Below are 12,654 nucleotides of genomic sequence, written 5' to 3'. Positions count from 1 at the left end.
TTAACTTCAGGTTGTAAGAAATAAATTTGCCTGTCGGAGCCAGCCGTTACAAATGGCGCTTATTTAGCATAAAATAAAGACGCAGAGAGCTAGCAATATTTCCATGGACGGAGGGCAGCTCATTTCAGACATCTTCTCCCTCTCCGGTCCATTTTATTATCCTTTGTTCTCTCCAGCCGCATTGCTGCATCCCAGTGTCTCAAGTTACCTCATCTGGTCATGGCTTAAACCCACCCACACCATATAGGGTCATCACTGCCCAGAAGAAACACAACTCCTTTTAAGGTCAATACATTCTAATACCTTGTAAGGCACGGACATGCTGGTCACCGAGGTCAGCAAGGCACCAGGTGGCGCTACAAGCCTTTGCCATGACTTCCTGGCTCCCACATGCCCTCTTTCTTTATATTTTAAGCATAAATGTCAGTCCCAATGGTTATGTCGAGCACGATAAGCGACTCTTCAGAGACTGGAGAACCATGCAGTATATACAGAAATTAAAGAAGGAATACATTGTATATAGCAACACAAATTAATGCAAATAACTACTATACTAATCACTATAATCAATAAATGCCGAAGCCAACTTCCATCCGGAAGCCAAGAATATAAGAATTCTGATTCCATGCTGCATGGTAGGCTTCCTTTCTAGTTTTTAACCATGCACTGGTATCGTTTCTATAGCACTGAGATTGGTCACTGTATGTTCCTGTAAGAGAACAAGAGCTATTAAACATGAATTTCAATGTATATTGACAGTTTGGATATATGCCCCATGATTCTTTCCCCTCTTTAATTTGAAAACAAATGGGGGCAGGCATACACACCCAACATTTAGAAGCATGCAATAAACTAGTAAACTTAATCATATCTTGTACAAAAATATTATTCCTCCATATCTTATGATAATTTTCTCCCCTAAAAGTCTTATTCAACAACACTGTTCTTCTAGTTCGAGAGTGGCTGAGCCGTGGATACTGCCAGCCAGAGTAGGATTCAGGCGACAGCTGCTTGCCAGCCGATAAGGTGAAATATGGTGGTTTCAACTGGACCGTGTCGTCTGCTTCTCTTCCTTGTATAACGGTGCAGCAAAAGATGGCAAGGCAAATGGTTAGGAAGGCACTTCTGCAGTTGAAGGGACTTGCCATGGCCGCACGCATCGAGCTGGAACCCATAAAGGCTTGTCCTCGACGTCCACTGCTGCGTACCCTCGTCCCCACGTGATCAGCGGGACAGGTCCATGCCACGCGGGATCAGGCAAGCGTCGGTACACCACCAGGGGGTGGGGGAGTGCCTCCTCCTTCCTAAAATGCAATTCCGCGGGAGTATGGGTCCTAGTATGTGGATATAAGAGAAGGTTAAGCACAAAAAGAACTTGGTGAACAGCCGAAGGGATATCCGCTGTTGGTATGCTTCGGCCGCCAAGCTGTTTTAGCAATAGTGTTTTGAACGTCAGGTGCGCCCTTTCCACTATCGCTTGCCCTGTGGAGTTAAAGTGTATACCATGAGTTAATTTCACATTCCACAACATACAAAATTCCGAAAATGTTTTAGAAATATACGCTGGACCATTATCAGTTTTGATACGCGTAGGTTTACCCATGACTGAGAAACAGCGGATAGTGTGCTGGATGACATGTCGAGCTGTTTCCCCCCTCATGGGTGTAGCCCATATGAATCCAGAGTGGGTGTCCACCGTGAGGTGAACCTTGGAGAGTGGAGCCAACACAGGTGTGTGTGTGACATCCATCTGCCAACACGCCAATGCAGACGTGCCCCTAGGATTGACAGCATCAAAAGGAATGGCCAGCTGAGATTTAGAACAGGAAGCACATTGGGACACAATATCCCTAGCTTGGGCCAAAGGAATAGAAAACTGCTTAGCCAATGCTTTCGCAGGGAGATGAAAGGTGTTATGACATAGTATAGGATCAGAAAAGAGAGAAAAGGCAGAAATGTTCTTCAGAGCTGAATCTGCTCTTGAATTTCCCTCTGCTAAATACCCTGGGTGTGATGTGTGGGAGCGAAGATGTGCAACATAATAAGGGAACTCTCTATGCTGAAGTAAGGCTTGCAGGGCAAGAAACAAGGAAAACAAGTCAGAATCCAAGGAAGGAGTTATATAAGATATTGGTAAAATAGCAAAAAGGCGATATACATACTGAGTATCCACAATAAGATTGAAAGGATGAGTAGGAAAGAATTGAAAGGCAAGAATCACAGCCGCTAGCTCAGCTCGCTGGGCAGAAGACTGTGGAGGGGTAAATAAACATTTCCATTTTCCTCCCTCTTCCCATGTCACCACCCCCCTATTTTTCGTTCCATCCATGAAGAGGGTTAGTGCAGAGGGGAGAGGTGTGAGAGACAAGGGGGTAGCCAAAACATAGGTGACCTGTGTCAGAAATGTCAAACGGTCATCCTTTGGAGGATTAAAAATGATGACCTATAAAATCAGCCAAAACAATTTGCACGGCAGCATTTGTGATCAATAAATGCTGCTGTTCAGTCTGTGAAAAGGCATATAAATTGATGCAACATCAAAACTGCTCAAAATTATAGCACGTGAACGTCCTTTGATAACAATGTCTGATGTGGATTCAATTACGGAATAAATGTTCTTCGGAGGGGTATGAGGTAAATGTAACCATTCTATAATGCAGATAGTCTTCTTCTTGTCCGTCTGAGCATATAAAATTCCTGTTGGCAACAATGGTGTAGCAAATACTGCCAGATGCAGCTCGTGTGCAGAGGCCTCTGTGATCCTGTCCACGAGAACAGATCGCAGGTGCTGATTAACAGTTTGTAATGCAGTGATCATTGCCGAAGTGACCTGGATTACATCTGCTGGATCCTTGTGTCCTGCGAGCGCTGAAAACAATGGTGATAATGTGCTGGTAGGTAATGCAAGGAAAGAGCGAGCCCAATTCAAATGCCCAAGAAGTTGTTGTAATTGCACAAGCTTCATGTTTGAAGGGATAGTCAGTTGGGGAACAATAGGCAGCGCTGCTTGTGCAGAGACTTTATGTCCCAGGTAGGTGGCTGGCAATGTCAATTGAATTTTTTCAGGCGCTATACAGAGTCCCGCTTCCGCTAATGTGGCAGAAAGTTCTTGAAAAATGCCAGGCGGGAGTTCCTTAGCAGCGATTAAAATGTCATCCATGAAATGATAACATATGACCTCTAGGTGGCGCCTGCAGAAAGGTTTCAATGCTTCATCCACAAAATGTTGGCAAAGTGTAGGGGAGTTCCGCATGCCTTGTGGCAGAACAACCCACTGATATCGCTGGGTGGATTGCAATTTGTTATATACTGGCAATGTAAAAGCAAACCGTTCCTGTCTGCTGGAGCCAGTGGGATGAAGATGGTTCAATGTGGCCAAAAATCAATTGTTCAGAAATAAGCTGTTCAAAAACGAGATGGTGCCATTGCTGCGGTTTTTTCTTTTGGTGGAGGCCACTGTTCTACCCACACTGAGGTATCAGTGATCTTGGTTTGCCATGCTGGAAACGTTGTATCGATGGCTACAGGCTGGTTTTTATTTAGCGCTGCTGCCAGCAAATGAGCCTTGTGGGTGGCTGTACCTACAGACTGGCAAATGCGTAGCATCGTAGCTGTGTCAGTGGCAGGAAGGTGTATAATCGGTTGTAACGCAACCTTACATTCCTCATTTGCATTTTCAAAGGCCAATTGTTTGATAATTATTTGTTTGGCTTCAGGATTTTCAATTTGTCTACTCACTGCTGTAATCAGCCTGTCCATAAAGGAAGAATATGATTCTCTAGGTTCTTGTCTGATTGAACCCCACCTAGACTGGATACTGGTGGGTTCCGGGATTTTTCTCATTGCTTGTTGAGCAGCAAGAGCAGTATCCCTCAATAAGATCTGCAGCAGTGTGGCTTGTACTGAAGCTTGAGCAAAGGTGCCACGCTCCATCATGGCATCTATGACATCTGCGAGGGTAATATTTGGATTATTTCCTCTGATTTGTTGTAACAAGGCTGGAGCATAACCACGGCAGGCACTTTCCCATTCGTGAGCAAATAATACACCAGCTGATGGGGGTAAAACTGTACGTGCCAAAAGCTTGATGTCATCTGGCACCAACAGCTGGGCTTGAGTTCCTGCTGGAACACCAGCAGTGGGCACAATAACAGGGAATGCCACAGTATCCTGAATTAAGGAACAGGCAAGGACTGCACGTTGCAAAGGGGTAGCTGTTTCTGCTGCCGGAAGAGCAGGGTCATTTCCAGCCAGACCACGGTATTTTTGCAGGATTGGGTCCTCTGGTGAGGAACTGTAGTTTGGAGGTTTGGGGTCTGGGGCTGCAGGCAAAGCAAGGGCTGGAACACATGGCAGGACAGCAGGCTGAATTAAAGAAGCTGAAGCTTGTGTTGGCAATTCAGCCATGGAGATATTTTTTGGTGATAAAGAACCCATAGCATATCGAACCTTGCACCATGCACTTAAAATCCGAACACCAATGCTGGGATGCCCATGAAAATGCGTTCCAATCTTATCCCAATGTTTTAATTCCCAAGTTCCTTCTTGAGGAAACCAGGGGCAATGCTCATCAATTGCCAGAATGAGCTGTATCAAATCACCCTCAGGAACTTCCAATTTGTTGGAGGAGAGGAGAAATTTTAAGTCTTTTAAAAATTTCTGTTGGGGAAAAGACAGGGAGCTGCCCATTTTTCTAAAATCAATATTTAAGAGATCGACTCACCAGGGATCCGAAGATGATTAGCGCTTGCAACCCGTGCCGGGCAAAGTGAGCCGATGATATCCACTGCTTGGATCAAAAATCCTCTTAGTCTGCCTCAGACTGTTTGCTTTAAGTTGCTTCTTAGCTCTCTTTTAAAAACCTCAGTCGTATTCTTTTATTCAGCCTCACACGGGGCACCACTTGTCGGAGCCAGCCGTTACAAATGGCGCTTGTTTAGCATAAAATAAAGACGCAGAGAGCTAGCAATATTTCCATGGACGGAGGGCAGCTCATTTCAGACATCTTCTCCCTCTCCGGTCCATTTTATTATCCTTTGTTCTCTCCAGCCGCATGGCTGCATCCCAGTGTCTCAAGTTACCTCATCTGGTCATGGCTTAAACCCACCCACACCATATAGGATCATCACTGCCCAGAGGAAACACCTTTTAAGGTCAATACATTCTAATACCTTGTAAGGCACGGACATGCTGGTCACCGAGGTCAGCAAGGCACCAGGTGGCGCTACAAGCCTTTGCCATGACTTCCTGGCTCCCACATTTGCCAACACTAAGGATGCCAATAAACACACTGGCTTGGTTTGCATGTAACACTAAACAAAACTACAGTGGTACCTCAGGTTAATAACTTAATTCGTTCTGGAGGTCTGTTCTTAACCTGAAATTGTTCTTAACCTGAAGCACCACTTTAGCTAATGGGGCCTCCCGCTGCCACCGCACGATTTCTGTTCTCATCCTGAAGCAAAGTTCTTAACCTGAGGTACTACAGCCCATTCTCATACAATGTCTACTTCCTCCAGAGATAAGGCTCTAGCTCTGGAGTTCAGGACTGGGTGGGATTGCCAATGTCTCTTTTCCTGGACACCCGCCTGCTTTCTGCCCCCTTTATGATTCTATCATACCTATGATTGGTATTTCGCTCAAAAATGGTACCAAATGGTTGCAAATGCTCCCCTGAGAGGTTTGGTGGTCGAAACAGAAGGCTTTTTACCAGGGGAAAAGAAATCAGCCCTCGACAACTTTAGTGGCAGAAAAAGATTTTTTTGAAAAAATCCCTAAGTTCTTAACCTGGGTCACAATTTCATCAAAAATCTGACTTTCGTCAATTCACTCAAAAATGGTGCCAAACGGTTGCAAATGCTCCCCTGAGAGGTTTGGCGGTCGAAACAGAAGACTTTTTATCACGGGAAAAGAAATCAGCCCTCGACAACTTAACCGGCAGAAAAAGATTTTTTTGAAAAAAATCCCTAAGCCCCGGGGTCACAATTTCATCAAAAATCTGACTTTCGGCATTTCACTCAAAAATGGTGCCAAACGGTTGCAAATGCTCCCCTGAGAGGTTTCGCGGTCGAAACAGAAGGCTTTTTATCACGGGAAAAGAAATCAGCCCAAGACAACTTAAGTGGCAGAAAAAGATTTTTTTGAAAAAATCCCTAAGCCCCGGGGTCACAATTTCATCAAAAATCTGACTTTCGTCAATTCACTCAAAAATGGTGCCAAACGGTTGCAAATGCTCCCCTGAGAGGTTTGACGGTCGAAACAGAAGACTTTTTATCACGGGAAAAGAAATCAGCCCTCAACAACTTAACGGGCAGAAAAAGATTTTTTTGAAAAAATCCCTAAGCCCCGGGGTCACAATTTCATCAAAAATCTGACTTTCGGCATTTCACTCAAAAATGGTGCAAAATGGTTGCAAATGCTCCCCTGAAAGGTTTGGCGGTCGAAACAGAAGGCTTTTTATCACGGGAAAAGAAATCAGCCCAAGACAACTCAACCAGCAGAAAATTATTTTTTTGAAAAAATCCTGAAGCCCCGGGGTCACAATTTCATCAAAAATCTGACTTTTGGCATTTCACTCAAAAATAGTGCCAAATGGTTGCAAATGCTCCCCTGAAAGGTTTGGCGGTAGAAACAGAAGGCTTTTTATCACAGGAAAAGAAATCAGCCCTCGACAACTTAACTGGCAGAAAAAGATTTTTTTGAAAAAATCCCTAATTTCATCAAAACTTTGACTTTCGGCAATTCACTCAAAAAGCCCCGGGGTCACATTTTCATCAAAAATCTGACTTTCAGCAATTCACTCCAAATGGTGCCAAACGGTTGCAAATGCTCCCCTGAGAGGTTTGGCGGTTGAAACAGAAGGCTTTATATCACAGTGAAAGAAATCAGCCCTCGACAACTTAACCGGCAGAAAAATATTTTTTTGAAAAAATCCCTAAGCCCCGGGGTCACAATTTCATCAAAAATCTGACTTATGGCATTTAACTCAAAAATGGTGCCAAACGGTTGCAATTGCTCCCGTGAGATGTTTGGTGGTCAAAACAGAAGGCCTTTTATCACAGGAAAAGAAATCAGCCCTCGACAACTTAACCGGCAGAAAAATATTTTTTTGAAAAAATCCCTAAGCCCCGGGGTCACAATTTCATCAAAAATCTGACTTTCGGCAATTCACTCAAAAATAGTGCCAAACGGTTGCAAATGCTCACCTCAGAGGTTTGGCGGGGGAAACAGAAGGCTTTTTATCACAGGACAGGAAATAAGCCCTCGACAACTTCATCCGTAGAAAAAGATTTCATCAAGAGTAAACTAGGTGTAAAGTAGGTGCAAAGTAGGTGTAAAGTAGGTGTAAACTAGGAGTAAAGTAGGAGTAAAGTAGGTGGAAACTAGGAGTAAAGTAGGTGTAAACTAGGAGTAAAGTAGATGTAAAATAGGAGTAAACTAGGAGTAAAGTAGGTGTAAACTAGGAGTAAAGTAGGTGCAAACTAGGAGTAAGGCAGGAGTAAATTAGCCAATCACATGCAGCCCATTGTGTAAATAATGTATATAAAGCAGATACTTTGAGGGAGCATCTATTCCTCCTCACCACTATGAGCTGAATAAAGAGCATGAAATCCACTTTCGACTCTGAGTATGTTTCATTCTCAAACCCTCCAACACTTCTCTGATGAAAAAAGGGATCTCCTGTGCAATAATAAATAAATAATAATAATAGTTTTATTATTTATACCCCACCCATCTGACTGGGTCGTGCCAGCCACGCTCAGCAGCTTGCAGGATAAAATAATATACAATAAAACATGAAACTTTTTTTAACTATATGCCTACTATATGGAAGTTAACAACTGGACAACAGCAATGGATTGTACACACTCTAATGGTAGCTGAGAGGCTGATATTGATAAACTGGAAGAGTAAAGAGATGATCTCCTTTAATCGGTGGATTGATAATATGGTAACACTTGCAACCTGTGAACGGACTGCTTACAAACATAGACTGCTTGGATAAATACGACAGTATTTCGAATGAATTTATACAAAATGTAGTTGACTAATTTATATTAGGGCGCGGTCTGAATTTCATCAACAATCCGACTTTCGGCAATTCAGAAATAGTGCCAAACGGTTGCAAATGCTCACCTGAAAGGTTTGGCGGGGAAAACAGAAGGCTTTTTATCGCAGGACAGGAAATCAGCCCTCGACAACTTCATCCGTAGAAAAAGATTTCATCAAGAGTAAACTAGGTGTAAAGTAGGTGCAAAGTAGGTGTAAAGTAGGTGTAAACTAGGAGTAAACTAGGAGTAAAGTAGGTGTAAACTAGGAGTAAAGTAGGTGTAAACTAGGAGTAAACTAGGTGTAAACTAAGAGTAAACTAGGAGTAAAGTAGGTGTAAACTAGGAGTAAAGTAGGTGCAAACTAGGAGTAAAGTAGGAGTAAAGTAGGTGTAAAGTAGGAGTAGACTAGGTGTAAAGGAGGAGTAAACTAGGTGTAAACTAGCAGTAAAGTAGGTGTAAAGTAGGTGTAAACTAGGTGTAAAGTAGGTGTAAACTAGGAGTAAACTAGGTGTAAAGTAGGTGTAAACTAGGAGTAAAGTAGGAGTAAAATAGGTGTAAAGTAGGAGTAGACTAGGTGTAAAGGAGGAGTAAACTAGGTGTAAACTAGGAGTAAGGCAGGAGTAAATTAGCCAATCACATGCAGCCCATTGTGTAAATAATGTATATAAAGCAGATACTTTGAGGGAACATCCATTCCTCCTCACCACTATGAGCTGAATAAAGAGCATGAAATCCACTCTCGACTCTGAGTATGTTTCATTCTCAAACCCTCCAACACTTCTCTGATGAAAAAAGGGATGTCCTATTCAATAATAAATAAATAATAATAATAGTTTTATTATTTATACCCCACCCATCTGACTGGGTCGTGCCAGCCACGCTCAGCAGCTTGCAGGATAAAATAATATACAATAAAACATGAAACTTTTTTTAACTATATGCCTACTATATGGAAGTTAACAACTGGACAACAGCAATGGATTGTACACACTCTAATGGTAGCTGAGAGGCTGATATTGATAAACTGGAAGAGTAAAGAGATGATCTCCTTTAATCTGTGGATTGATAATATGGTAACACGTGCAACCTGTGAACGGACTGCTTACAAACATAGACTGCTTGGATAAATACGACAGTATTTCGAATGAATCTATACAAAATGTAGTTGACTAATTTATATTAGGGCGCGGTCACAATTTCATCAACAATCTGACTTTTGGCAATTCACTCAAAAATGGTGCCCAGCTGTTGCAAATGTTCGCCTGAGAGGTTTTTCAGTCAAAACAGAAGGATTTTTATCGCAGGACAGGAAATCAGCCCTCGACAACTTCATCCGTAGAAAAAGATTTCATCAAAAATCTGACGTTCGGCAATTCACTCCAAATGGTGCCAAACGGTTGCAAATGCTCCCCTGAGAGGTTTGGCGATCGAAACAGATGGCTTTATATCACAGTACAAGAAATCAGCCATGGACAACTTAACCGGAAGAAAAAGATTTTTTTGAAAAAATTCCTAAGCCCCCGGGTCACAATTTCATCAAAAATCTGACTTTCGGCATTTCACTCAAAAATGATGCCGAACGGTTGCAAATGCTCCCGTGAGAGGTTTGGCGGTCGAAACAGAAGCCTTTTTATCACTGGAAAAGAAATCAGCCCTCGACAACTTAACCGGCAGAAAAAGATTTTTTTGTAAAAATCCCTAAGCCCCGGGGTCACAATTTCATCAAAAATCTGACTTTCGGCATTTCACTCAAAAATGGTGCCAAACGGTTGCAAATGCTCACCTGAGAGGTTTGGCGGGGGAAGCAGAAGGCTTTTTATCACAGGACAGGAAATCAGCCCTCGACAACTTCATCCGTAGAAAAAGATTTCATCAAGAGTAAACTAGGTGTAAAGTAGGTGCAAAGTAGGAGTAAAGTAGGTGTAAACTAGGAGTAAACTAGGTGTAAACTAAGAGTAAACGAGGAGTAAAGTAGGTGTAAACTAGGAGTAAAGTAGGTGCAAACTAGGAGTAAAGTAGGAGTAAAGTAGGTGTAAAGTAGGAGTAGACTAGGTGTAAAGGAGGAGTAAACTAGGTGTAAACTAGCAGTAAAGTAGGTGTAAACTAGGTGTAAACTAGGAGTAAAGTAGGTGCAAAGTAGGAGTAGACTAGGTGTAAAGTAGGAGTAGGCTAGGTGTAAAGTAGGTGTGAACTAGGAGTAAACTAGGTGTAAAGGAGGAGTAAACTAGGTGTAAACTAGGAGTAAGGCAGGAGTAAATTAGCCAATCACATGCAGCCCATTGTGTAAATAATGTATATAAAGCAGATACTTTGAGGGAGCATCCATTCCTCCTCACCACTATGAGCTGAATAAAGAGCATGAAATCCACTCTCGACTCAGAGTATATTTCATTCTCAAACCCTCCAACACTTCTCTGATGAAAAAAGGGATGTCCTATTCAATAATAAATAAATAATAATAATAGTTTTATTATTTATACCCCACCCACCTGACTGGGTCGTGGCAGCCACGCTCAGCAGCTTGCAGGATAAAATAATATACAATAAAACATGAAACTTTTTTTAACTATATGCCTACTATATGGAAGTTAACAACTGGTACAAACTAGGAGTAAAGTAGGAGTAAAGTAGGAGTAAAGTAGGAGTAGACTAGGTGTAAAGGAGGAGTAAACTAGGTGTAAACTAGGAGTAAGGCAGGAGTAAATTAGCCAATCACATGCAGCCCATTGTGTAAATAATGTATATAAAGCAGATACTTTGAGGGAACATCCATTCCTCCTCACCACTATGAGCTGAATAAAGGGCATGAAATCCACTCTCGACTCTGAGTATGTTTCATTCTCAAACCCTCCAACACTTCTCTGATGAAAAAAGGGATGTCCTATTCAATAATAAATAAATAATAATAATAGTTTTATTATTTATACCCCACCCATCTGACTGGGTCGTGCCAGCCAAGCTCAGCAGCTTGCAGGATAAAATAATATACAATAAAACATGAAACTTTTTTTAACTATATGCCTACTATATGGAAGTTAACAACTGGACAACAGAAATGGATTGTACACACTCTAATGGTAGCTGAGAGGCTGATATTAATAAACTGGAAGAGTAAAGAGATGATCTCCTTTAATCTGTGGATTGATAATATGGTAACACGTGCAACCTGTGAACGGACTGCTTACAAACATAGACTGCTTGGATAAATACGACAGTATTTCGAATGAATTTATACAAAATGTAGTTGACTAATTTATATTAGGGCGCGGTCACAATTTCATCAACAATCTGACTTTTGGCAATTCACTCAAAAATGGTGCCTAGCTGTTGCAAATGTTCGCCTGAGAGGTTTTTCAGTCAAAACAGAAGGATTTTTATCGCAGGACAGGAAATCAGCCCTCGACAACTTCATCCGTAGAAAAAGATTTCATCAAAAATCTGACTTTCGGCAATTCACTCCAAATGGTGCCAAACGGTTGCAAATGCTCCCCTGAGAGGTTTGGCCGTCGAAACAGATGGCTTTATATCACAGTACAAGAAATCAGCCACGGACAACTTAACCGGCAGAAAAATATTTTTTTGAAAAAATCCCTAAGCCCCGGGGTCACAATTTCATCAAAAATCTGACTTTCGGCAATTCACTCAAAAATAGTGCCAAACGGTTGCAAATGCTCACCTGAGAGGTTTGGCGGGGGAAACAGAAGGCTTTTTATCACAGGACAGGAAATCAGCCCTCGACAACTTCATCCGTAGAAAAAGATTTCATCAAGAGTAACCTAGGTGTAAAGTAGGTGCAAAGTAGGTGTAAAGTAGGTGTAAACTAGGAGTAAACTAGGAGTAAAGTAGGTGTAAACTAGGAGTAAAGTAGGTGTAAACTAGGAGTAAACTAGGAGTAAAGTAGGTGTAAAGTAGGAGTAGACTAGGTGTAAAGGAGGAGTAAACTAGGTGTAAACTAGCAGTAAAGTAGGTGTAAAGTAGGTGTAAACTAGGTGTAAACTAGGAGTAAAGTAGGTGTAAACTAGGAGTAAACTAGGTGTAAAGTAGGTGTAAACTAGGAGTAAAGTAGGAGTAAGGTAGGTGTAAACTAGCAGTAAAGTAGGTGTAAAGTAGGAGTAAACTAGGAGTAAAGTAGGTGTAAACTAGGTGTAAACTAGGAGTAAAGTAGGTGTAAAGTAGGTGCAAAGTAGGAGTAGACTAGGTGTAAAGTAGGAGTAGACTAGGTGTAAAGTAGGTGTGAACTAGGAGTAAACTAGGTGTAAAGGAGGAGTAAACTAGGTGTAAACTAGGAGTAAGGCAGGAGTAAATTAGCCAATCACATGCAGCCCATTGTGTAAATAATGTATATAAAGCAGATACTTTGAGGGAACATCCATTCCTCCTCACCACTATGAGCTGAATAAAGAGCATGAAATCCACTCTCGACTCAGAGTATATTTCATTCTCAAACCCTCCAACACTTCTCTAATGAAAAAAAGGGATGTCCTATTCAATAATAAATAAATAATAATAATAGTTTTATTATTTATACCCCACCCACCTGACTGGGTCGTGGCAGCCACGCTCAGCAGCTTGCAGGATAAAATAATATACAATAAAACATGAA

At 41.9% G+C, this 12,654-nt stretch overlaps 1 protein-coding gene and 1 long non-coding RNA gene across 4 annotated transcripts in view; both read right to left on the bottom strand.

Annotated features, from left to right (window-relative positions):
* LOC128422651 (uncharacterized) overlaps window positions 1-12,654 on the bottom strand; it is a 506,358-nt gene that overhangs the window by 5,269 nt on the left and 488,435 nt on the right. The gene's annotated exons all lie outside the window — the stretch shown is intronic.
* On the bottom strand, window positions 3,299-4,546 carry LOC128422648 (uncharacterized). The gene is made up of 2 exons (XM_053406927.1): window positions 3,783-4,546; window positions 3,299-3,458 (listed from the first exon to the last, which is right to left on the bottom strand). The coding sequence occupies exons 1-2, from the start codon at window positions 4,435-4,437 to the stop codon at window positions 3,406-3,408; spliced, it is 708 nt and encodes a 235-aa protein (XP_053262902.1). The 5' UTR covers window positions 4,438-4,546; the 3' UTR covers window positions 3,299-3,405.

This window comes from Podarcis raffonei, chromosome 10 (genome assembly GCF_027172205.1).
Source record: "Podarcis raffonei isolate rPodRaf1 chromosome 10, rPodRaf1.pri, whole genome shotgun sequence".
NCBI classification, from domain to species: Eukaryota; Metazoa; Chordata; class Lepidosauria; order Squamata; family Lacertidae; genus Podarcis; species Podarcis raffonei.
The sequence above is the reverse complement of the archived record's forward strand: the minus strand, read 5'-3'. Positions and strand labels throughout refer to the sequence as shown.